Source organism: Carcharodon carcharias, chromosome 19 (genome assembly GCF_017639515.1).
Source record: "Carcharodon carcharias isolate sCarCar2 chromosome 19, sCarCar2.pri, whole genome shotgun sequence".
Taxonomy (NCBI): domain Eukaryota; kingdom Metazoa; phylum Chordata; class Chondrichthyes; order Lamniformes; family Lamnidae; genus Carcharodon; species Carcharodon carcharias.
Window position 1 is genome coordinate 72,697,703 of NC_054485.1, and position 24,473 is coordinate 72,722,175.

Sequence of the window (24,473 nt, forward strand, 5' to 3'; positions counted from 1 at the left end):
CATTGCGAAGAGTATGTTATTAGGGGTTATGATCAGTGATAGCCTCTATCTATCTCTACATTAGTGTACAGACTCTCTATATCTGCTGTGAAAAGTATGTCATTGGGGGTTAGGGTCAGTGAAAATCTCTATCCATCTCTATATTAGTGTACAAACTCTCTATATCCATTGTGAAGAGTATGTTATCAGGGTTTATGGTCCGTGAATACCTCTGTCTATCTCTACCTTAGTGTATAAACTCTCCATATTCATTGTGAAGAGTATGTTATGGTCACTGAATACCTCTTTCTATTAGTGTAGACTCTCTATATCCACTGTGAAGAGTATGTTATTGGGAGATTATAGTTAGTGAATTAACTATTTCTATACAATGATATGTATCTTTAATATAACTTGGATGTTTTTGAGCTAAGAGGTTCAAAAATGAGTCAGTGTGTTCTGCTACTTTTTTATGGTTCACTACCACAATCTGAAACGATAGGTTGACCTGGAGGAATTGTCCATGTGTCTGTGTGTTTATGTACTTCGGGAAGAATGTAAAATTTTCTTGGTTGTGGCTGCTATCCCCTTAGGTATTCTATCCGTTTCTGATTGATGGACTTGGAATCCTTAAATTGTGACAGTATGTCCATAATTTCTTTTTGTACCTCTTAATAAATGGGTTTAGTTAACTTGGTATGGTAATCCGTATTGTTCAGTTGTCTGTAAGCTCCAAAAAGGTATTGTTGCTGATTCCTGATAACAATGATACTACCTGTGTGCTATGTGTTGTCTTTTGGTTCCCAGGTGTTGGTAATAACCACACTTTAAGCTTGGAAAGGTCAGAATTCTTTATCTTTAACTTGCCGTGCTGCCTTGTACAAAAGAGGGACCGGTTTGAACTGGTTCTGTCACACATTACATCAGTCTCAATGCAGCTGTGAAATGTGGTCCCTGGAGCATTTAGACATAGCAATAAGTTCTTTGCTAAATCGTTCCTAGCACTTTACAAATATTTACAGATAATACAACAATTTATAACACTTTGTCAGCTGGTTTTATAATAATATCTTCACTGGCCTTTAGTTCCCTAATTGCTTTTTTTTCTCTTCTCGTGAGGTTTTGTTTATCCTTTCTCTGGGGTATCCTCCTTCTTTCTGACTGAGTTGCTTTGATGAAATCAAGTATTTTTGGGTTTATTTTATGTTTTGGTGGAGTCCAATCTGATTTGGGTATGAAGGGCAGCCTATCAGAAATGGAGACACCATAAAAGGTCTATAAGTTTAATTTTTCTATAAAATTTGTCTAAATCTGTTTGAATTTATATATTGTGCTATTTTACTGCTGGATCACAAGTTAAGCCTCTGCTTAGGACTTTTCCTTTAATATTGTGGGGTTAAATGTTTTGGCAATGTTAATAATTGTTTTCTTTAGGTTGGGGGCTCCTTTTATAGCATTTGGTTTCCTTTTAGTTTAAATATTTTATCAAACTGTTGGTGATGGAATGAGTTGTTCTTTTTGTCCAATGGATGTTATCTGGTTCTAAGTTAAAGGATGGATTTGGCTGGGATGGATGTCTGTGTTTTAATATATTGGTTTAATTCTATATTTGTGTTTTTTTCTCCATCAGCAATAACTCCCCTGCTTCTTTATGACACAGTGTCAAGGGATCTCTTACACTCAAAGGGCAGATGGGGTTGGTTTAACTCATCTGAAAGATGGTACCTCTGACAGTTGTGTGACCTTCCAGCACTACATGCACTGTGTCTGGAGGAATCTCCCCATTATAAAGCTGGTGGTGCTGCAGTACACCCTCCGACCACAAGATGCACCAGTTCATTAAAAAAAATTGCATGTACTGTTAGGAAATAGAGATAGTTTAAGTAAGTTATATTTGTATTTGTGGGTGTGAGGAATCTATTTTAGCTTTAAGTTTAATTTGTGTTTCTGTATTGGTGTTAAGAAAGGGGAAACTTTAAAAGATGCCTGCATGTTAACGAGGTTTTACAACTCTTGAAAGGAAGCTAAAACAAACACAAGATAGGAAAAACTGTTGTTTCCTAGCAATGGGGAGCCCACAGACCCAGGGAGAAGAAGAACAGCAGCTCTTATAGTTCAGTTGGAAGCAGGAAGCTGGACACAGGAGAGGGAACTGAAGCAAGCAGGTTTCAAAGAATGAAATGTCCCAAATTCGGGAGCGGAACAGGAGAAAGGTCCCAGGAAGACAGTGATGTCAAGGGAGAGGAACAGGAATATGAAGAAGATCCTGTTCAGTGGAAGTGGAAGTGAAAGTAAGGAGCAGAGAGAGCGGCTCCAAGCTTAAAGGGAAAAAGCGGCAGGACACAGACTTAAAGCAAAATAGGCTTGCGAGAAGCCAGAAGATTTGAGAAGACAGCAAAAGGTTGGTGACTCCTTCCTGTGGGCATGTGAAGCAATGGTGTTCTGTTGGTATGGCTGAGTATCAGAGACAGTGCGCAGAAGGAAGCTTGAATGCACATGCTGATCCAGGGTAGAGGAACATCAGAAGGAGAATTTGAAACCTTGCAGGTGGACCATTGTGGATAGCGTCCTAGAGAAAGTGCCATTTGGGAGAAGATTCCAAAGTGGGTTTTTCGAGAGTGGAAATTCGAACCACCCATGTGAAAGATAGAGTTCATTGAAACCAGTTGGCTCACAGTATGACAAGTGTCTGGGGGAGTTGATGAGGGATCCATAGCACCCATTTGGTGTGGCATCTGTCACTTGGTTTCAGAGTGTGGTGTGCCTGACCACAGGTCACCTATTGGTTTATATGGGCTGTGTACTTACTGTGAACATTAGAGTATAAGATAGCTTTAGTAACTTGTGTTATCTGTATTAATCTGAATATACCTGCAAAGATCTAGGTGTTGGTGAAGGAGTATTGTAATATAGTTAATCTTTTCTTGTCTAATGCATGTTTTATCCTTTCGTTAAAAGTTCATCAGCTGACTCCTGTGGCTCTGTTCAGAGCTGCCCTCCATGCTTCTAAACAAAAAATAAAAGTTAGGATCTAACAAACTGGGTTCCACCCTGGGAACTGGCTTGTCCATTGGTAACATCAGCTGTGATCATAACAGTTATTTGCAAGTTACTCCACAAACATAATCCATAAAGAAAATCATCACGTGAACAAAAAAAATTATTCTTTCTTGGCATACATAATCTTTAAAGTGTTCATGTCTTCTTATGATATGTGTGTGAGTTGTTGTTGACTGCTCACCTGTTGTCTATTCGTTCCTGAGGTGACGTTGTCTCTCTGGGGAATGTTGTTGCTGTGGTAATTGTTGCTGCTGATCCGTTGCATTTGTTGGGGAACAGTTGACCTCTGCGACTGATGGTCGTTCAGTTCCTTGCTTAGTTGGTGAAATTGGATCTGCCTCATCAGCTGTCTGCTGTGAAGGAGCAGCTTCTCCGGTTGCTTGTAGATGTCTGCGGTTGTGACGATAGATCTGGTTGTTCAGTTTCACCGTGTACGATCGAGGTGACGACTTCTCTACACAGGTTGCAAGTTGCCAAGTGAGCCACGTTTGTTAAGTGTGTTGAATGTTTTCACTCTGACCGGCTCTCCAACTCTCAACTCTGGCAACGATTTGGCAGCTTTATCAAAGTGAAATTTGTCTTTCTGTCGTTTCACTTTGATCTTGTCACTCACTCCCTGTCACTACTTCTGGCCCCAGTAGTTTTTTAGCTGTTGGAAGAGTAGTATGGGAGCAGCGTGACATTAGTCACTGGACTGGACAACTTTCCATGCCTTCAGTAGGTGTGTTTCTCCACTCTAAGATTGCCTTGTACACATCTGTGCTGGATCTAGTTGATTTTTTGATGATCTTTTTGGCAATTTTCACCGCTGCCTCAGCCTTTCCATCTGACTGGGGATAGTGTGGAGATGATGTGTGGTGCCGAATTTCCCAATCATTCATCAGGTGTCTGAGTTCTTCACTCATGAATTGAGGGCCATTGTCACTCATAACAATGTCAGGAATGTCATGACGACTGAAGTGTGCTTTCAGGCATTCTACAATCTCACTGGTAGTTGTTGACGTCAGTTGGTCTAACTCCCAGTCGTCTGAATAGCAGTCGACTGTGACGAGATAATCAGTTCCAGTGAGAGTGAGGAAGTCTACTCCAAGCTTCATCCATGGTCTGTCTGGGATGTCATGAGTCATGAGCAGCTCTCTATCTTGCTTAGCTTGATGCTCATTACAAACATTGCACTGGCTGATGTGATCCTTAATCTCATTGCTCATGTTTGGCCAGTAGAGCACTTCTCTTCCCTCCCTCAGACTGGATTCAATTCATTGATGGTTTGTGTGGATGTGCTTCAGCATCTCTTTTCTCATCACTTTAGGGACAATGACCCTAGTCCCTTTGTAAAAGATGCCATCTTGGGTGATTACTTCATCTATGTCTGCCCAAAAATCTCTTACAGCAACAGGTGTGGCCTTGATGGTTTCAGGCCATCCTTTCATCACAACTTCCTGTAACATTTAAAGAGTATCTCGTTGTAGTTTTCCTGATCTGAGCAAGACACTTGTCTGTCAGATTCAGTTTCTCTGCTGGGTTGATGACTTCCAGAGCATGTCGTGCTGTTGCTTCTTGTTGAATCTGGAAGATTTCATACTCTGTACTAGCATCATCAACTTCCTTCAAAGAGACTGCAGCTCTCAACAGCATGTTGGTGATGTTCATCTGCTTCCCTTGGTTGTACTTCACTTCCAAATGATATCTCTGCAAACAAAGTAACCTCCTTGGTAAACACTTTGGAACAGTTAGAAATGGCTTGAGAACGATTGTTTGAAGTAACTTGTGGTCAGACTCTACCATCAGTTTTTCCCTCCTAAACAGGCATTGGTTGACATGTCAGACAATAGCCAGGCTCTCTTCCTCAATCTGTGTCTAGTATCATTCAGTTTGTGTTAATGCTCTGGATGCAAACACAACTGGTTGTCCTTGCTGCATGAGGGTTGCTCCAAGTCCTGTTTCACTGGCATCTCACTGCAGGGTGACTTCATCATTGACATCATCATACCTCAGCACTGGCGTTGCCGTCACTAGTTGCTGGATGTGAGTGAAAGCTGCTTCTTGTTCTGTGCCCCAATATCACTGAACATCCTTTGCAGTGAGATTGTGTAGAGATTCACACTCTGATGACAATGGCAAGAACTTGGTTAGGTAGATCCCATCTGGGTTCGCTGATGTTCCAGGAGGTCTAACAACTGTGTGAAGGATTTATTACAGAACTCTCACCAACAGGATTTCTCCTCTGTATTTGTGCATTGATTGACCAGGAGATGTTCTGACCGTGTGAAAGCCTCGTCACACAGCTCACACCTGAATGGTTTCTCACCAGAATAAGCTGGTGCTTCAGGAGATATGTGAAAGCCTTGTCACAAACTTCTGAATATTTTCTCCCCTGTGTGAATCCTCTCTGGTGTACCATCGGGTCCAACATGTCTCAAAAGCTTTTTCGGAAACCTCACACTTGAAGGGTTACTCCCGTTTTGTGGGTCTTCTGATGGAACAGGAGGTTTGATGATCTCAAGAATGATTTGTTGCACACATCGCATGTGAATGGTTTCTCCCTGGTGTGAATGCGTTGGTGTACACAGAGGCTCACTGAGTCAGAGAATGATTTGTCACAGACCTCGCACCTGAAGGGTTTCTCCCCTCTGTGAATGCGTTGATGTCTGAGCAGGTTACCTGACTTGGAGAATGATTTGTCACACACCTCACATGTGAACGGTTTCTCCCCTGTGTGAACTCGTCGATGTGTGCGCAAATCTGATGATGATGAGAATGATTTGTCACACACCTCACAGATGAACGGTTTCTCTCCAGTGTGAATGCGTTGGTGTATGCGAAGATCTGATGATGACGAAAATGATTTGTTGCACACCTCACACTTGAATGGCTTCTCCCCTGTGTGAATGCGTTGATGTCTGTGGAGAGTCGATGAATCTGAGAATGATTTGCTGCATATCTTGCACGTGAATGGTTTCTCCCCTGTGTGAATGTGTTGGTGAACGAGGAAATCTGATGACGATAAGAATGATTTGATGCACACCTTACACGTGAATGGTTTTTCACCTGTGTGAATGCGCTGGTGTCTGCGTTGAGTCGACGACCGTGAGAATGATTTCTTGCACACCTCGCATGTGAATGGTTTTTCCTCTGTGTGAATGGTCAGGTGATTCACCAGGCCCGATAACTGTGCAAAGCTTTTGATGCACACCTCACATTTGAAGGGCATACCTCACATTTGAAGGACATTTCCTGTGTGAATGCATGAGTGATTCACGAGCATTGATGGCGTTGTAAAGGCTCAGTCACACACCTCACACTTGAATGGTTTCTCTTCCATGAAGCTGTCCTTGTGATAACAGTTGTACATCAGATGCACTTTGTGTGTTAGGAGACCTTACAAGTCAATGGATCCCTCTTCACACACCTCACACTTCAAGAGCCTCTCACATGTAGGAATGAGTCAGTCGTTCATGAGGCTCGATGAATGATTGATGCTCTTGCCACACTTGGAGCCCACTCACACTTCTTCCCAGCCTCACCCTGACCGATCGCCCACAGGTTGATTCTGATGGAAAGCTCCACACCACTGATCAGTTTCAGATCTGATGATATGTCAAAGCTCCCCTGACCCAACCGATTTCCAGGTGATGGTTTCACTGCCCAACCTTCTCTGTGTTGAGCAATGCTGTGAAGGGACTGGATGTCTTCCCACAGTGATGCAGTTGTTCTTTGGGTGATGGTCAGGATCTATCTGATGTGTCTATCCTCTCTGTATTCTCTGGTGTAGTACAGTGCAATCCTTCTGTAAAACAGGAAAAGGAAAAATGATTTCCTCCAACTCTGTCTCCTCCCTTGTTGAAGGGTCTGCCTCCTCTGTATTTTATGTTTACACTTTCATAGGATGTGGACTTCGCTGGCTAGGCCAGCATTTATTGCACATTGCTAATTGCCCTTGAGAAGGTGGTGGTGAGCTTTATTGAATCACTGCAGTCCATGTGGTGTAGGTACACCCGCAGTGCGGTTAGGAAGGGAGTTCCTGGATTTTGACCCAGCAACAGTGAAAGAGCGAAGTCAGGACAGTGTGTGACTTGGAGGGGAACTTGCAAGTGGTACTGTCCCCATACACCAGCTGCACCTGCTCTTCCAGGTGGTAAAGGTTACAGGTTTGGAAGGTGCCTGCGAAGGAGCCTTGGTGAGTTGCTGCAGTGCATCTTGTAGATAGTACACACTGCTGCTACTGTGCGTCAGCGGTGGAGGGAGTGAATGTTTGTGGGCGGGTGCCAAGCAAGTAGGCTGCTTTGGATGGTGTTGAGCTTCTTGAGTGTTGTTAGAGTTGCACTCTCCAGGCAAGTGGAGAGTATTCCATCACACTCCTGACTTGTGCTTTGTAGATGGTGGACAGATTTTGGAGTCAGGAGGTGAGTTATCTGCTGCAGAATTCCCTGCCTCTGACCTGCTCTTGTAGCCACAGGCTTCAACCAGTTCAGTTTCAGGTTAGTGGTAACCCCCAGGATGTTGCTGGTGAGGGATTCAGTGATGGTACAGCCATTGAATGTCTAGGGGAGATGGTTAGATTGTCTCTGATTGGAGATCGTCATTGCCTGGCACTTGTGTGGCATGGATGTTACATACTACTTATCAGCCTGAGCCAGAATGCTGTCCAGGTCTTGCTGCATATGCTCATGGAATGCTTCAGTATCTGAGGAGTCATGAATGGCGCTGAACATTGTGCAATCATCAGCGAACATCCCCACTTCTGACCTTATGATGGAAGGAAGGTCATTGATGAAGCAGCTGAAGATGGTTGGGCCTAGGACACCACCCTGAAGAACTCCTGCAGTAACGTCCTGGAACTGAGATGATTGACTTCCAACAACCACAAACACCTTCCTTTGTGCTAGATATGACTCCAACACATGGAGTGAGTCAAACTGGATGAGGACAGGCATCTGTGATGCTGGCGACTTCAGGAGGAGGCCGAGATGCATCATTCACTTGGCACTTCTGGCTGAAGATCATTTCAAATGCTTCAACCTTATCTTTCGCACTAATGTGCTGAGCTTCCCCATCATTGTGGATAAGGATATTTGCAGAGCCTCCTCCACCAGTTAGTTGTTTGATTGTCCATCACCATTCCCGACTGGATCTGGAAGGATTTCCGAGCTTAAACCTGATCTGTCGGCTGTAGAATTGTTTTCCTCTGTTTCTCGCAAGCTGCTTCTGCTGTTTGACACACAAGTAGTCTTGTGTTGTAGCTCCAAGAGATTGGTGCTTCATTTTTAGGTATGCCTGGTGCTGCTTCTGGCATGCCCTTCTGCACTCTTCATTGAACCAGAGTTGATCCCCTGGCTTGATAGTAATGGTAGAGTGGGGGATATGCCGGGCCTTGAAATTACAGATTGTGACTGTATACAATTCTGCTGCTGCTGATAGCCCACAGCATCTGATGGTTGTCCTGTCTTGATTGCTAGATCTGTTCAAAACCTGTCTCATTTATCATGGTGGTAATGCCACACAACACACTGGAGGGTATCCTTGATGGTATCCTTGAATCCTCGCCTCCACAAGGTCATTCCTACCAATACCATCATGGACAGATGCATCTGCGACAGGTAGATGGGCGACAAAGTCAAATAGGTTTTTCCCTCTTGTTGGCTCCCTCACTACATATCACAGACCCAGTCTAGCAGCTATGTCCTTTAGGACTCGGCCAGCTTGGTCAGTAGCGGTGCTGCTGAACCACTCTGGATGATGGACATTGAAGTTCCCCACCCAGAGTACATTCTGTGCCTTTGACATCATCAGAGCTTCTTCTAATTGGTGTTCAGTGACGAGGAAGCACTGATTCATCAGCTGAGGGAGGGTGGGAGGTGGTAATCAGCAGGAGGTTTCCTTGCTCATGTTTCACCTGATGCCATGAGACTTCATGGGATCTACAGTCAATGTCGAGGACTTCCAGGACAAATCCTTCCCGACTGTCTACCACTGTTCCTCTACCTCTAGTGGGTCTGTCCTGCTGCTGAAGAATATACCTCAGGATGGTGATGCTGGTGTCTGGGACACTGCCTGCAAGGTTTGATTTCATAAGTATGGCTACGTCAGGCTGTTGCTTGACTCGTCTGTGGGCCAGCTCTCCCAGTTTTGGCACAAGCCCCAGATGTTAGTGAGGAGGACTTTGCAGGGCCGATGTGGCTGGGTGTGCCATTGTCATTTCTAGTGCCTAGGTCGATGCTAGGTGGTCCATCCAGTTTCATTCCTTTATGACTTTGATACAACTCCGTGATTTTCTAAATTAACTAAGAGTGAACCGCATTGCTGTGGGTGTGGGGTTACATGTAGGGCAGACCAGGTAAAGAAGGCAGATTTCCTTCCCTAAAAGACGTTAATGAACCAGATGGGTTTTTATGACAATCAACAATGGTTTCAAGGTCACCATTACTGAGACTAGCTTTTAATTCAAGATTTATTAATTGAATCTAAATTCCACCAGCTGCTGTACGGGCAGTTTGAATCCAGATCCCCAGAGCATTCACCCGGGCCTCTGGATTACCGGTCCAATGACTACACCACTGCCACCTTCCAGTTAGAGACTGTTCCACAGTGAGTGCCAGTCTGCTATTCCCCTGTGTGGGGAATCAGATACAAGTCCTTTCTTTTTCCTCACTTAACTGTCACACACCCTCTGTTTCCAGCAGGAACACTGGATAGTGACCAGGAGCAGACATCGTGGCTACTTTCTTTATCTCTTTTTGAACATACTTCAATATCCCAAGGTGCCTTGCAAGATTGTTAATAATATTTGACTCTGAGGCTAAAAAGGGAATGTTAGTACAGATGACCAAAAATGTAGTTAAAGAGGTGGATTTTAAGGGGTGTCTTACAGGAAGAAAGAGAGTTAGAGACGGAGGGGTTTAGGGAGGGCATTCCAGAGCTTAGGACCCAAGCAGCTGAAGGTACGGCCACTAATGGTGGAACAATTAAAATCAGGGATGCAAAAGAGATCAAAATTGGAGGTGCACAGATGTCTTAGAGGGTTGTAGGGCTGAGTTGATTGTCAGCCTTGGCTCAGGAGTGAGCACTCTCACCTCTGAGTCAGAAAGTTGTGGGTTCAAGTTACACTCCAGGACTTGAGCACTGAGGCTGACACTCCAGTGCAATAGTGAGGGAGTGCTGCACTGTCTTTCAGATGGGAGGTGAAACAAAGGTGCCCTTCTGCTTTCTCTCTAAGGTGGGTCTAAAAGATCCCGAAGCACTATTTTGAACAAGAGCAGGGGAATTATCCCTGATGGCCAGCCCAAGATCAATACGTCAATTAACACCACTAAAACATTATCTGCTCATTATCATGTTCATTGTGGGAGCTTGCTGTGCACACATTGGCTTACACCTTTCCTACATTACAACAGTGAACATACTTCAAAAGAAATTTCTTTCTGTAAAGTGCTTTGGGACATCTGGTGGTCGTGAAAGGCTCTATACAAATGCAGGCCTTTTTTCCTTTTCGGTGGAGGTTTCAGTGATAGGATGGTGGGAGGTCTTGGAGGGATTTGATAAGACAAAAAACATCCAGATCCCAACACACAGATGGAACTGACCATTCACAGGGATAATAATCAGCTCCCAAAACACACACACACAACTCAACAATAGGAAATCAGTAAGAATCCTCAGACACTCTGCACCTCCCAGATAATTACACCTCACCTTCTCATATTCAGTAATGACCCATCAACAAAACTCAGCCTGTAAATCAGAAGGGAAATGCTTCCAATAAACACACTCAATATCCAACACACAGCTCCAGTCAAACAGTTCAGCACAAAGCACCCAGTAAACAGGTCTCTCAGCTGGATCTTCTCACACAGCATAAGGGGCATTTCCACACTGATTCCCCACAGGATAGTCAGACTACCTGAACATTAGTGTGGATATTATGTGATGTAATTATTATAAATTCTGTTCCTTCACTCACCATCTCCTCACTTGGTTTTCAGTCCCTACAGGAAGTGAACCAGCTGTGGAAGAGGAAGAGGAGAGAATGGGCAGAGTAGGTGGGCTTTCTGATTGATGTCTCTCACAGCCAATCCAAATATTTCTGGAGTAACATGAGTTTCCTGAAGCTTGGGAAACTGACCAGTGAAACGGAGGCGACTTTGAGCAGCAGATCAGGTGGGGATTTAAACTTGTCATTGTCCCATCAGAATAAAACCTCACTTATTGCAGCTGCTGTCTCAGTTCCCCCGGCAAATGTTTGACAGAGATTTCTAGTGTGAGAATAGCATTCTTCATCCTCGGAGGCTTTCAAACTGCCAACATCAGTCTGGGATGTGTAGCCCTCGATCTGTTTGACAGCAGATCAGAAGAGGAAGACCCACATCAACCAAGGCAGTGATGGGGTGCAGTGGTGGGATCAGCACGTGCACAGGAGAGAAGGACAGAGGAGAGAGGACATTGATCCAGTGTTTGGGCATTGACTTTTAGTGTGAGCCTATGCCCCATAAATTGATATTTGACAACCACGCCCTGTCCATGGGTCACCTTCTGTGGAGGTTCAATCCCCTCAGCTCCAATTTTGGAGACTCAACATGCACCTTGTCCGGTCCTCTCCCGGGATGTCCCAGTCCATTCACCTCTCTTGGGATGTCTCAGTCCATTTACCTCTCTCAGTTCCTCTCCTGGACTGTCCCAGTCTAGACCTTGTTTGAGAATGATATTGTTCAGTGTGCAGTACACTCTCCCTCTGGGGAATACTGTGATCGATCCCTAGGTGTAGCCAATGCCTGAAACAGTTCTTCAACATCCCACTAGCTTCTCCCTGTGACCTGCCTCAGAGAGATAGGTGTCAATAAATGAGTCAATGCCCAAACACTGGACCAATGTCCTCTCTCCTGTGTCCCTCCTCCTTAGTGTGTGTGATGCATGAAATGCTGGCATCTGCCATGGAAGGAAGGGATGGACTTTGTCCCGAATCATCTCCTCCGCAGTGTGTATCGCATGGCTTCAGGGATTTACATTTGCTGAATAAAGGAAAATCAGGAACCCAGACAGAAAGACAACACTGACACCTGCAGCTCTAACTAGTTACCACTTTAAATCAAAACAAACTTTCTCACATCAAGGGAAACTCTCTCAGAATACTATAGACAGAAGTTTCTTCAAAATCCCTGTGCTTTAGTCTGGCTCCCAATTCCGATGGTCAGAAATAACACCAAACTTTAGTGGCACAGGATAGAACTCGTTTCCATCATACAAACCCACCAATGATTACAGAGATCCAGTGGTCACGTAGGCCCATGGACCAATCAGTTTCCATTCTTCCCCCAGGCGAGTTGGACAGCGCTTTCTAAATCCCAACTCTGCCCTTTGACCCTCCATTTGCCACAATGCTTCTGTAACTGTCAATCTGGTTTTACCACTCCCTCATAACCACCTTCTACACCCTGTTCCCATAAATACCTTTATTCTCTTCCTGGTCGATCTCCCTGCTTCTCAAGTCCAAGGAGTGAACATTTGAGCATATCTGGTACACAACTGGTTTAGCCATCCATCACCAGATCTGACTGGACCACATCAAGCACTAGTGGTCCTTCTTTCCTCTACCAAAACTGCTCATTACTCAAGGACCATCCTGAAGAGAAAAGATAACCCACAACTTCTCCTCCCCAAAACCAACTGTGTCCTTGTGGAAGTTATGTTCCAGCTGTACAGAGCTCTCTTTAGATCCTATCTGGAGAACTGTGTTTAGTTCTGGGCACTGCACCTCAGGAAGGATATATTGGCCTTGGAGGGAGTGCAGTGTAGATTCACCAGAATGATCCTGGGGGCTAAAAGGGTTAAATTATGAAGCCAGGTTGCACAGACTGAGCTTAAATTCCCTCGAATATAGACTTATGAGAACAGAACCCAGTGGAGCAGATGATTTTCAGCCTTCTGGAGACTGGCCATTCCATCGAAGTCGATTGTATTGGAGTTTTCTCTGAATAATTGTGGACCTGGATTCAAGAAGGACACTAATGATTTTGAGATGATCTTGCTAGTCAATGTGGATGATGTGACGGAGGCATTAGTGATGGAATTTCTCTAGTGCTCTTATGTGATACTGATATACAGTTCAGATCTTGCTGCAGTACGGGAGTGTGGAGATTGCAGAGCTGTGCAAGAGATAAGCAAGCAATGGCAAAGAAATAGAAAGGGCATGGTCAGTTCATTCATCAAGATGGACCTCAATCATTTATGTGAAGGCATTGGGACTGCGTTGGGTCATTTGGGTTGATGAAGAAGGAGTGTGATGAGGATATGACTTTGAGTTAGTTTACTCTCCAGGATAGAATACTAGAATAATACAATACAGAAAGTGGACATACGACCTGTCATGACTGTATCAGCTCTTTAAGATGTAAAATTAGTTTAATTCCCCTGCCTTTCTAAGTGACAGTTTATCTTGTCTCTCAGAATTAATTCAAATAGAACCATTGAAAAGTTACAGCACAGGAGGCCATTCGGCCCATCTTGTCCATGCCAGCCCAAGGACACCCAGGTGCCCTTTCTAATCCCACCTTCCTGCACCCGGCCCATAGCCCTGCAGCTTACAGCACTTTAGGTGTAGATCCAGGTACTTTTAAAAATAGTTTAAAGTTTCTGCCTCTACCACCAACTTGGGCAGCTAATTCCAGACACCCACTACCCTCTGCATAAAAACGTTCTTCCTCATGTCCCCCCTACACCTTCTGCCACTTATCTTGAATCTATGTCCCCTGCTTCTAGAATTCTCCATCAAGGGAAATAATTTTATCCTGTCCACTCTATCTATTCCCCTCATAATTTTGTACACCTCAATCAAGTCACCTCTCAGCCTTCTTTGTTCTAAGGAAAATAACCCCAACCTATCCAATCTCTCCTCTTAGCTACACTTTTCTAACCCTGGCAACATTCTTGTAAACCTCCTCTGCACTCTCTCCAGAGCTATTACGTCCTTCCTGTAATGTGGTGACCAGAACTGCACACAATATTCCAGTTGTGGCCTTACCAGTGTTTTATACTTAAATAATTTGCCCAAGGTCAAACTGACCAGCCTATAATTTTCTGGGATTTCCCTCGTACCTTTTTAAATAATGGTACAACTTTCGCAGACTTGCAATCCTCTGGTACCTTGCCTATATCAAGTGGGGATTGGAGCACCTACTACTTCCTCCCTGGCTTCCTTTAACAGCCTGGGATACAATCCACCTGGCCATGGCGATTTATCCACATTCAAGGATGCCAGTCCCTGCAGTACTTCCTCTCTCATTACGCTTATTTTATCTAATATTTCACACTCCACCTCTTTAACTAGAATGTCTGCATTATCCCTCTCCCTGGTGGAGACAGAGACAAAGTACTAATTGAGAACCATGCCCACATCTTCAGCATCAACACACAAGTTACCATGTGTATACCTGATAGGCCCTACCCTTTCCTTAGTTATTCTCTTGCTCTTAATGTACAAGTAAAACATCTTTGGGTTTCTTTGATTTTCCTTGCCAATATTTTTTCATATCCTCTCTTTGTTTTCCTAACTTCCTTTTTTACTTCACCCCTGTACTTACTTTCATCCTCTAGGCTTTCTACAGTATTAAGCTTTTTGTGATGATCATAAGTATTCTTTTTCTGCTTTATCTTACCCTACGTGCTTCTGGATAGCTAGAGGACTCTAGATAGCAGTATCACCTTTTTTCTTTCTGGTGATATGTTTACACTGTGCCTGTAGAATCTTGCTTTTAAATGCCCCCTACTGATTTGACACTGTTTTCTCTCTTCGAAATGCTGTATCCAGTCCACTTTTGCCAGTTCACCTCGCAGCTTTGCAAAATTTGTCTTCCTCCAATTTTGAACCTTTACTCCTGTTTGATGTTTGTTCTTTCCATAATGATGATAAATCTAACCATATTATGGTCATTAACTCCAAAATGGTTCTCCGCTGCTACTTCATCCACTTGCCCAGCTTCATTTCCGAAGACTAAATCTAGAATTATGCCTCCTCTCATTGGACTTGTTAGCTAAAAATGTTCTCTCCAATGCAGTTCAAGAATTGTGTGCCCTCTGTGCCCTTCACACTATTCATATCCCAATTGATATTAGGGTAGTTAAAGTCTCCAACTATTACTGCCCTGTTGTTTTCCCACTCAGAAATTTGCCTATATATTTACTCTTCCAACTCCCTTCCACTATTTGGGGACCTAAAGTGCACTCCTAGCAGTATGGCTGCCTTTTATTTATTTCTGAGCTCAATCCATATGCTCTCATTTGATGCCTCAATTTATATATTATGCCTCCTCAGCTGTAGCCAAGAATGCTACACCCTCGCATTTTTTATCCTCCTCTCTATCCTACCTGAAAACTCTATATCCAAGGATTCTGATGTGCCATTTTTGCTCCCCTTTGAGCGAAGTTTCCATTATAGCGATGATATCATGTTGCCATGTGTCAATCTGTGCCGTCAGCTCCTTGCATTTACATATATACTTATGCTCCTTGCATTTACATATATACTTTTTAACACTGCCAAATTCCTGTGCTGTACACTTTTTAATCTGTGCTGCTTCTGTCTTTCAGAGTCACTCACTAATTCTCCCTCTCCCACTCCCTGCTCTGAATTTGCATCAGGTTCCCAACCCCCTGCCAATCTAGTATAAAACCACACCCCCCCCCAAAAGCAGGCCCCCACACAACAGCATTAGCAAAGCACAAATCTTCCTGTATGTATATTCGTCCGAGTCCTGTTCAGGTGTCGACCATCCACCTTGTACCTTCCCCAGAACTGGTCCCAATGCCTCAGAAATATGATGCCTTCCCTCCTAGACCAGTTTTCTAGTCACATATTTAATTGCTCAGTTCTCCTGTTTAGATACTGACTTACACGTGGGACTGGGAGCAATCCTGAGATTATTGCTTTAGAGGTCCTGCTTTTCATTCTTCTTCAAAGCTCCCTAAAATCTGCTTGCTGGACCTCATCCCCTTTCCTACCTAAGTCATTGGTGCCAACATGGACTATGACCTCTGGCTGATCACCCTCCCCCAAAAGAATGCCCTTTAGCTGGCCTGTGACGTCCTTGACCCTGGAACCAGGGAGGCAACATACCATCCTGGAGTCACATCTGTGGCCACAAAAATGCCTGCCTGCTCCCCTAACTAATGAATCCAAATCGATACTGCTCTTTCTTTCTTCTTCCTCCCTCCTCTACAGCAGAGCAGCTCATGGTGCCACAAACCTGGTCCTGATTGCACTCCTCTGAGGAACCAAAGCCCTCACCAGTATCCTAAACGGAAAACCGATTGGTGAGTGGGACCCAGCGGACTCCTACACTACCTGCCCAATTTTCTTGGACTGCCTGGTGGTCATCCATTCCCTTTCCGCCTCAAGGCTCCTAAGCTGTGCTGTATCCACCTGATCCACCTCTGAATGTACTATTCACATAGCTCTCAGCCTTGCAGGTGTGCTAGAGTGACTGTAGCCACTGCTCAAGCTCCGAAAAATGGAGCTCAAGTTTCTGCAGCTGGTGACACTTTTGGTGCATGTGGTCACTGAGGACACCAGTAGCATCCACGACTTCCCACATATCACAGGACACGCATTTCACACGACTGAGGTGCCCTGCCATGGCTTCAATTTACCTCTCTTATGTTAACTTTATTTTACTTTGGTTTACTTATACTACTTTATTTTACCTGGCCTTGACTTAATTTTACTTCTCTATTGCTTGTGTTACTTACATTTAAGTAGCTCCTTCTTTTAAAATGACTATGATTATCTAATTTTCAGCAACTTGAAGACCCTCCCTAACAGCAATTTCTCACCAACCAATGAACTTATGTTTCTCCTGTGATGTCACTCTTGGATGTTTTTAAACTCAGCCCTCTTGTGCAGCTTTTCCATTAGACCATAAGATGTAGGAGCAGAAGTAGGCCAATTGCCCCATCGGGTCTGTTCTGCTGTTCAATAAGATCATGGCTGATCTGATAATCCTCAACTCCACTTTCCTGCCATTTCCCCATAACCCTAGATTCCCTTACTGATTAAAAATTTGTCTATCTCAGCCTTGAATATACTTAACGATCCAGCCTCTAGAACCCTCTACGGTAAAGAATTCCACAGATTGACTTCCCTCTGAGAGAAGAAATTCCTCCTCATCTCTGTTTTAAATGGGCACCCCTTACTCTGAGATTATGCCCTCCTGGTCTATTGGAGGTTGAGAAAGAAAAGAAATGAGCAATGAAGAAAAAAAGCACCTCCCTCCCCTCCCCACCGAGCTCCCTTATTTATGAAACTTGCAGTAATTTCACTCTGTACCAGTTGAACTCCATGACAATGCACTTAAACTCTCTTATTTATACTATGGAGATTCAAATAAGTCTCAGTCACAGAACCAGATTAGTTACTTAATTTGCTGAACCTTCCTCCCTTACTCCCTTCCTCACCCCCTCCCTCCCTATTCCTCTCTCTGTGTTTCTTCCTCTCTTACTTTTTCTCTCCCTCATTTTCTCCCTCTCTCTTTCTGTCTCTCGTACTTTCTCCCTCTCCTCTCTCTTTCTCTCTCACTTTCCCTCTCTCTTTCTCTCCCTCTTTCTCTCTCTCTCCCACTCTCTTTCTCTCCTCTTTCTTTCTGTCTCTTTCTCTTCCTTTCTTTCTCTCTCTGGCTTTCTTTGTCTCTTTCTTTATTTCTTTTTTTCTCTTTCTCTCTCTCTCTTTATTTCTCTCTGTCTCTTTCATTTTTTTCTCTTTTCTTACATTTATTCTTTTTTCCTTTCTTTCATTCATTCTTTCTTTCTTCCTTTCACTTTTTCCTTCTTTCTGTCTTTGTAGATTATTTTATTTCTTTGTTTCTTTTTCTTTTTTCCTTTCTTTCTTTGTTTCATTTGATCTCTCTTTTTCTCTCTCTCTCTTCCACCCCAGACACCTTGTCCTCAGACTCATTGATCCTGAAGAGAAACAAGACACAGATATTTAGCTGTGAACAATGCAGTAAGTTTTATTTCTGAGGACTGCCAATATTCTGATAGCAGTGATACATGGTCAGACATTCCTGGACCTAAACAATCAAACAGAGGCCGTTTTGATAATGGAAAGTTCATTCGTCGAGAACTGGGAGAACTTGGGCTGTAGGGAATCTGTTAATGGGAAATTAACGCTTAGACCTTACAACATTCCTTCCCAACGGTGCAGTCCATACTTTGGAAATGCTTCTCGCCTGTGTAACAGTCTTCACCACGACACACTCCACGTCCCAGCTTGCTGCACACATCTACAGCCAAAACTAAAGAATGAATGAATTAATAGTTCTGTACACATTGGAGGGAGAACAATGAATAAACCTGAGACTCTAATCAAACCACACACCTACCTCCCTCCCACACCACCACCCACCTGTACAGACTCTCTGTCTGCCCTGAAATGTACTTTCTCAAGATGGACCCCATCATATCTGCTATCTGAGAGCATCGACTGAGAAAGTTCTGTCCATTACATCGAATCTTCCTCTTCATCAGAAGGTCCAAAGAGTTTTGCAGACTGTAGACTGCTTCTGAAGATCAGACGCTGTTTTATAGGAAAGGCCCAATCTGCTCACAGCAAAGTCCCACAAACAGCGAATGAGATTTGACAGGATGGAGAGTTCCGGGTCATGTTGATTCAGAGAGTGATTCATGACTTTTTCACTCAAATTTCAACTGAATCAGAATGAAATCTAATGACTGACCATGGGTTTGTTCCCCGCTGGTCACATCCCCATTGCTATGAAAGCTGAAATATTCATCAAAATGAGTAAACCTGTCTGAACCACTTTCCCTCCCATTCCCTCATGTTATGGAACAGTTGGGGAGCAGTTCCAGAGGTACCTCCAATATCGTTCCCCATTCACCATCCTTCACCAGTGAGACTGGACAGTGAGTCTGGGTGAAAGGGATAAAAGGAACTCTCAATCCTATCCTCATATACACTCCACAATCCCTGGGTATTGGGCCAAATTGTGGAGTCTCTGAGCCCAGTCAATACTCTGGCTGAAATCCTCCAACTCGGCATCACTCAGTAATTAATGCTTTTATTACTGGATATTTAGATCCATTTTTTATACATTATGGGATGCCAGCATTTATTATCCTTCCCTAATTGCCCTTGTGAAGGTGGTGGTGAACTACCTTCTTGAACCGCTGCAGTCCATGTGGTGTAGGCACATCTACATGCTGTTAGGGAGGGAGTTCCAGAATTTTGACCCAGCGATAGTGAAGGAACGATATATTTCCAAGTCAGAATAGTGAATGGCTTGGAGGGGAAATTCCAGGTGGTGTTCCCACGACTTTGCCACCCTTGTCCTTCTAGATGGTAGCAGTCATGGGTTTGAAAGGTGCTGTCTAAGGACCCTTGGTGAGTTCCTGCGGTGCATCTTGTAGATGGTACACACTGCTGCTACTGTGCGTCGGTGGTGGAGGGAGTGAATGTTTGTGGATGTGGTGCCAATCAAGCGGGCTGTTTTGTCCTGGACTGTGTCCAGCTTTTTCAGTGTTGTGGGAGCTGCACTCATCCAGGCAAGTGGGGAGTATTCCATCACACTCCTAACTTGTGCCTTGTAGATGGTGGACAGGCTTTGGGGAGTCAGGAGATGAATTACTCACCGCAGGATTCCTAGCCTCTGACCTGCTCTTGTAGTGACAGTATTTATATGGCTAGTTCGGTTCAGTTTCAGCTCACAGCACTCATCCTCTGAAAGATCAAGGATCTGAAACATTAACTTCATTTTTCTTTCTACAGATGCTGCCGGACCTGCTGACTATTTACAGCATTTTATATGTTTTTATCTCCACTACAGACAGCAAGTAAACAATCATTGGATTTACCTATAGAACTAGTTTAGATCAAATTCTTCAGGTTAAATACAATAAACATAATCAGTAACCATCTTCAACAAGAAGTGACCAATACATCTTTGCTCCTCCTGAGGTCCCCGGCATCATAGGGGAAAGTCTTCAACCAATTCAAATCACCTAACGTGATATCAGGAAATGGTTGTGGGACTTGGATATGTGGATCTTGAAAACTTCCAAGCAGCAATACTGCAAACGTGTGCTCCAGTACTAGCCGCACCACTAACCAAGCTGTTCATGTCCAAATGCTAAACTGGCATCGTCCCGACAAAGTGGAACATTACCTGGATATGTCCCGTCTATGCAAAGCAGGACAAGCCCATTGCAGCTGATTAGCGCCCCATCATGTCTACTTATCATCATCAGCAAAGTGATGAAAGGCATCATTGACATTGCTATCAAGCAGCACTTGTACAGAGATAACATATTCAGTGTTGTTCAGTTTGGGTTCCACCAGAGCCAATCAGCTGCTGACATCCTTCCAGCCTTGGTCCAAACATTTACAAAATAGCTGAACACAAGAGGTAAGAATGACTGTCCATAACTTCAAGGCAGAATTTGGCAAAGCGTGGTATCAAACGGGCTCCAGCAAAGTGAAGTCAATGGGAATCAGAGGGAAAACTCTCCACTGGTTGGAGTCACACCGAGCACAAAGGAAGATGTTTGTGATTGCAGGGTCAGAAACTGAACTGAACCAGCCACAGAAATACTGCGGCTGTAAGAAAAGGTCAGAGGTTGGGAGTTCAGAGGTGAGTGCCTCACGGCCTGACTCCCCAAAGCCTGTCCACCATCTACTAGACATAAGTCAGGAGTGTGGTGGAATACCCTCCACTTGCCTGGATGAGTGTGACTCCAACAACACTCAAGAAGATTAATGCCATCCAGGAAAATGTAGCCCACTTAATCGGCAGCCCAATTTATAAATTCACCGCCTCCCGCCTCCACCAGCACTGACGCACAGTGCCACAGTGTGCGCTATATACAGGATACACTGCAGCAACTAACCAAGCCTCCTTCGTTCATACCTTCTTCCATCTGGAAGGACAAGGACAGAAGATGCATGAGAGCACCTGTGTCGGCAAGCTTCCCTCCAGGACACTCACCATCCTCACTTAGAAATATATCACTTTTTCATCAATGCCGCTGGGTCAAAATCCTGGAACGCCCTCCCTAACAGCACTGTGAGTGTACCTACACCACATGGACTGCAGGGTTTGAAAATGGGGGCTCACCACTACCTTTTCAATTAGGGATGGGAAAGACATGCTGGATCCACCAGGAAAAATATTTTAAAAATCAGCCAATCAAAGTATGAGATTGAAAGGGAGTAACATAGTTTAGAAATAAAACTGAGCAATGGCTGCTGGAAGATCAGAGATATTTACAGATGTTTATCTCTGGCACCTCTCTTGTCAATTGCAAGTTCAACCATGATGAACTGAGTCATCACCAAGAGACAAAGCACCAAAAGCAGTGCTTTCCCCATCGTCCACAGACTTCCTCAGCTTCAGGATCAGTGGCCGGAGTGGAAATATTTTGATTCCGGACTCCGAGAGGATGCTGCATTTATAGTCTGTTCTCTTAATGTATTCGGGGGGTGTTTCCATTCTGCACTTGGATAGTTCAGTTGCCATTGGCACTCAGTTGGGAACTTTCTGTCTTTCTGATCATGAGGTTCTGAGTTTGGGAATCAATCCACATCTTCACATATGAAGTCAACCGATGAGATGTATCAGGAACACAGTATTGTCATGTGCTGGGACAATCAGCTCTTCATGTATGTGTGCTGTGTGCGTGTGCTGTATGTGTGTGCTGTGTGGTGTGTGTGCTTGTGCTTTGTGTATGTGTGCGTATGTGTGTGTGTGTGTGTGTGTGCATGTGTAATTACTTGCCTGGCCCACCCCTGGCATATGCCCCTCATTCGCTCTCACCTCCACACACTAACACATTATCAGACCAACTCTCCCAGCAGGTGAAGGTAAGTGAGTGAGCACAATAAGACTGTGAGTGAGCTAGACACACACTCTCAACTTCTCACACTCTAATTGTCATCTTTATTAATTACTATATTTTTAGTTCTCAATTTATTTCTTTTGCATTGCCTTATTATTGATCAGAAAGTTGTTTCTTTGTTCATATCTCCATTTTTAAAAGTATCATGTTAAGTACTGTGCCAAACTTTATCTTTCTGAAACTTGGCTCCTCAGCACCTTGAGTGAGAAAAAAATGGAACTGTTGCACACCACCCCGCCCCTTCCCCCCACTCCCAATGATAAAAGGTTGGACAAGCCTGGTCTGGTAAACATTCTCTGAACTGTTTCCAACACATGTACATCCTTAAATAAGAACAGCAATACTGAACACAGTACTCCAGATGTGGTCTCAGCAATGGCCTTAACTGAAGCATAACCTACCAGAAACGATAGTGGCAAACTGAACATGTCGAACATGCGAAGTCCTCTTCACTTACATCTGGAGGCTTGAGCTGAAATTTGGAGAACTGCCCACAGACTGTTTGAGCAACTATTGTCATAAGCAAGGAATCATACCTTACAGACGATGCCCAGACACCAGCATCATCATCCCTGAGTATGTGCTGCCCCACCAGCAGGACAGACCCACCAGAGATGTTATACCATTGCGGCAGAATTTCCCTGGGAGCCCTGAACATTAACTTTGTATTCCAGGAAGTCTCATGGCATCGGGGCAAACATGGTCAAGGTTTGAATCACAAATCCTATTGCCACCACAGCACCCCCCCTGCCCCCCCTCCACCCTCCCCCTCCACCCTCAGCTGATGAATCAGTGCTCCTCCATGTTAAACACCAATTGGAAGAAGCACTGAGGGTGGCAAGGACACAGAATGAACTCTGGGTGGGGAAGTTCAATGTCCATCTCCAAGACTGGCTCAGTAGCACCACTATTAACTGAGCTGGCTGAGTCCTAAAGGACATCATTGTTAGAATGGGCCTTTAGTAGGTGGTGAGGGAAGCAACAAAAGAGAACCTCATCCTCACCAATCTACCTTCTACTGATGTAACTGCCCTTGGTGGTATTAGTAGGACTGACTACCATGCAGACCTTGTGGAGATGAAGACCCACCTTCACACTGAGGATACCCTTCATCCTGTTGTGTGGCACTACCACTACTACGCTGAAAGGCATAGATTTCAAATAGATCTAGCAACTCAAAACTGGGCATCCAAGAGGCCCCGTGGGTCATAAGCTGCAACAGAATTCTATTCAACCATAATCTGTAGCCTCATGGCCCGGCATATCCCTCATTCTACAATTGACATCAAGCCAAGGGTGCAACCTCGGTTCAATGAGGGCTGCAGGAGATGATGACAGGCACAGCACTGACCATGTCTAAATATGAGGTACCAACCTGGTGAAGGTATAACAGAGGACTACCTGCATGCAAAGCAGCAGAATCATCATGCAATTTACATAGCTAAGCAATCCCAAAAACAAATGATCAGCTCAAGGCTTTGCTGTCTTGCCTCACCCAGTCATGAATAGTGGTGGACAATTAATATAAACTATAGGATGGAGGAGTCTCCATGAACATCTGAATGATGTTGGTATCAAACAGGGGAATGCAAATGGCACATTTGAAAGGTTTGCAGTCACCATCAGCCAGAGTGCTTGATGCATCTTGGCCTCCTTCTGAAGCCCCCATCATCACAGACTCCAGTCTTCAGCTAATTTGATTCATGCCATGATATATCCAGTAATGGCTGAAGGCACAGGATACAGTGAAGGCTATGGGTCATGGCAATGTCCCTGAGATATGACTGAAAATTCATGCTCCAGAATTAGCTGCAGACCTGACCAAGCTGTTCCAGTCTGGCTACAACACTGGAATCTACTTGGCAATGTGGAAAATTGCCCAGGAATATATGTCCACAAGCAGCAGGACAAATCCATTCTGGCCAAATACCACCCCATGAGTCTACTGTCTATAATCAGCAAAGAGATGGTTTCAACAGTTGTGGTATCAATTGTGGTTAATCTAAACAATCCTGCACACCTATGCTCAGCTTGCTATCCTCCAGGGCTCCAGAGCTTATTAAAGCCCTAGGAATAAACATCAGCAAGATAGCTGGATTTCAGAGACCATGAGTGACTGCCCTTGACATCAAATTAGCATTTAACCATCTGTGGCTCAAGGGAACCTGAGCAAGATTGAAGGCGATGGAAATCGGGGAGTCAGGGGTAGAGGGGTGGGCAAGCTCCATAAACCAACTGGTGTCAAGCCTAACACAAAGGGAGATGCTTTTTTAGTAGGAGGCTGTCATCTCAGCCCCAGACATCACTACAGGAGCTCTATTGGGTATTGTACTTGGTCCAAACATCTTTAGCTGCTTCATGGATGATCTTCCCTCCATCAGAAAGTCAGTAATGTGGATACCCACTGATGATTATACCGTGGTTAGTTCTATTCACAGCTCCTCAGAGTTTGTGTCTGCAGCTATCCCTGGACAATATTGTGGCTCTGAATGGTAAATGACAATAACATTTATGCTACACAAGTGGCAGACAATGACCATTCC

The 24,473-nt window shown here is 44.2% G+C and overlaps 1 protein-coding gene across 1 annotated transcript; it reads right to left on the minus strand.

Moving 5' to 3' along the window:
• Nucleotides 1-677: 677 nt before the first annotated feature.
• Nucleotides 678-11,018, minus strand: LOC121291476 (gastrula zinc finger protein XlCGF71.1-like). The gene is made up of 2 exons (XM_041212707.1): nt 10,997-11,018; nt 678-6,826 (listed from the first exon to the last, which is right to left on the minus strand). Exon 2 carries the CDS (start codon nt 6,248-6,250, stop codon nt 5,477-5,479), a length of 774 nt encoding a protein of 257 aa, XP_041068641.1. The 5' UTR covers nt 6,251-6,826; nt 10,997-11,018; the 3' UTR covers nt 678-5,476.
• Nucleotides 11,019-24,473: the final 13,455 nt, after the last annotated feature.

What these genes read in the sequence shown, in the direction of transcription:
- LOC121291476 (XM_041212707.1), bottom strand. Translation starts at nt 6,250, where the DNA reads ATGCCCTTCAAATGTGAGGTGTGCATCAAAAGCTTTGCACAGTTATCG.